The sequence below is a fragment of the Pteropus vampyrus genome, unplaced genomic scaffold (genome assembly GCF_000151845.1).
Source record: "Pteropus vampyrus isolate Shadow unplaced genomic scaffold, Pvam_2.0 Scaffold20420, whole genome shotgun sequence".
In the NCBI taxonomy this organism is placed as follows: domain Eukaryota; kingdom Metazoa; phylum Chordata; class Mammalia; order Chiroptera; family Pteropodidae; genus Pteropus; species Pteropus vampyrus.
The window spans coordinates 1-1,754 of NW_011909201.1; the positions used below are offsets into that span (position 1 = coordinate 1).

At 37.9% G+C, this 1,754-nt stretch overlaps 1 protein-coding gene across 1 annotated transcript; it reads left to right on the forward strand.

Annotated features, from left to right (window-relative positions):
* Positions 1–730: 730 nt before the first annotated feature.
* LOC105310993 (dedicator of cytokinesis protein 8-like) lies at positions 731–1,457 on the forward strand (the record flags this gene model as incomplete). Its single annotated transcript, XM_011387057.1, has 2 exons — positions 731–862; positions 1,323–1,457. Coding segments are annotated over 2 exons (267 nt in total), but the record flags the coding sequence as incomplete, so codon positions are not given.
* Positions 1,458–1,754: the final 297 nt, after the last annotated feature.

A 1,754-nucleotide genomic window follows, 5' to 3' on the forward strand; every position in this document is an offset into this window, starting at 1 on the left:
TCAGGATCGTCACAGACTGGGACCAACTCAGAGAAACCACTGAGACGTCCCTCATCAACCTAATCTGGGTCTACACACTCCTAATTAGAGAAAATATATGTATATTTTAAGTCATTGAGATTCAGGGCAGGGGAGTCTCTTGTCCATTTTCATTTGAATAATATCTCTCCTCCCTCAAATCTTAAACCAAATAAATATTTAATACTTCACTATATTTAGCTAGTCCAATTTTATTTTCATCCTTATATTGTTCTTTCCTTTCTCCTTTTCAATTGCAAGTTTCCACCCTACAACCTCTATGTATTTTAATTATTGTTTTATCTATCTTCCCTTTTTCTCCCACTTTCTTCTCAGGATTCAGAAAAAAGTCCAATGTACTCCTATTTTACCTGAAATTCTTTCAGGCATACATTGAGCACCTGGCAACAGGGGACTCCTGATGATGTTTAAATATGCTAAAGCCAACTTTCAGAAGTGCTCTTACTCTCTGCTGCCAATCTCTGGTCTTGTTTTTTTCTCTGTGAAAACCCTTTTCCCCACTTAACATCACCCTATAAGACCATTTAACATGTGTCTAGTTCAGTGTGACTGCTACAGCTATCTCAAAGGTGCTCAGACGTCACTCCTGCTCTCTTAAATATTGTGGTGTCAGTTATAAACCCATTTTCTAGTGCATACTGAACTCTGGTTGCTTTTCTAAAGTTATCTTTTATTTTCTTCTCTTTCCTAGGGAGGATTGTACGAGACAGTTAACGAAGTCTACAAGCTGGTCATCCCCATCCTGGAAGCGCATCGGGACTTCCGGAAGCTGACCTCCACTCATGACAAGCTGCAAAAGGCCTTTGACAGCATCATTACCAAGGTACCGGGGATCCTGGCCAACAGGTCCTGTTACCTGGCAGCAGGTGACCCTGTCCCAGAGATGCTTAGCCCTCCTTCCTCTCTGGGGAGTGATTTACTTTGAGCACCTTATTACTGTAGCTCTCACCCACCAACTGGAAAAGGGCTGCGAATAGACAAGAGGAGCAGAATTCAGACTGTGAAAGAAGGCAGCTTGAATTACTTCACAACCAGGAAATATGAGAATCTTTTAAACTTACTTAAAAGAAGGTCTAGAAATCTTTCATGCGATTTCTTTTGTTATTATTTCCAAAGTTTATTTCATAAACATAAAAGTTTTTTAAGGGAGTGATTTCTGTTTACATTTGCCATAGGGACAAAATGCTTTATAACACAACAATAAAAGACTCCTGTCCTTTGCAACACAATGGATCCCCCTGAATTACATAACTAAAGAGAGGTTTCCTTATTTTGCTCATCAGGGACATAAGAGAATGTTTGGAACCTACTTCCGAGTTGCTTTCTATGGATCCAAATTTGGAGATTTGGATGAGCAACAATTTGTTTACAAAGAGCCTGCAATTACCAAGCTACCTGAGATCTCTCATAGACTAGAGGTAAGAAAAGTGAATGTGTGCTTGACATTGTATAACTTAAGTATTCTTAAGTTAGAATGGGTTGTTGCAAAAAAAAAAAACAAACAAAAAAACAAAAAAACCACACACACACACACACACACACAAAGGGACAAAGGGTCATGGATTCATCATCGATCCATATATAATTTTTTCTACATTGCATATATAATATGAAGATATTAGGTGATATCATGAGGTAAAGCAGAATTTGGATAGTTTTCTCTTAAGATTCTGTGTATGCTTGTCAAAGTTTTTAAATTTATATTGGGAATATTT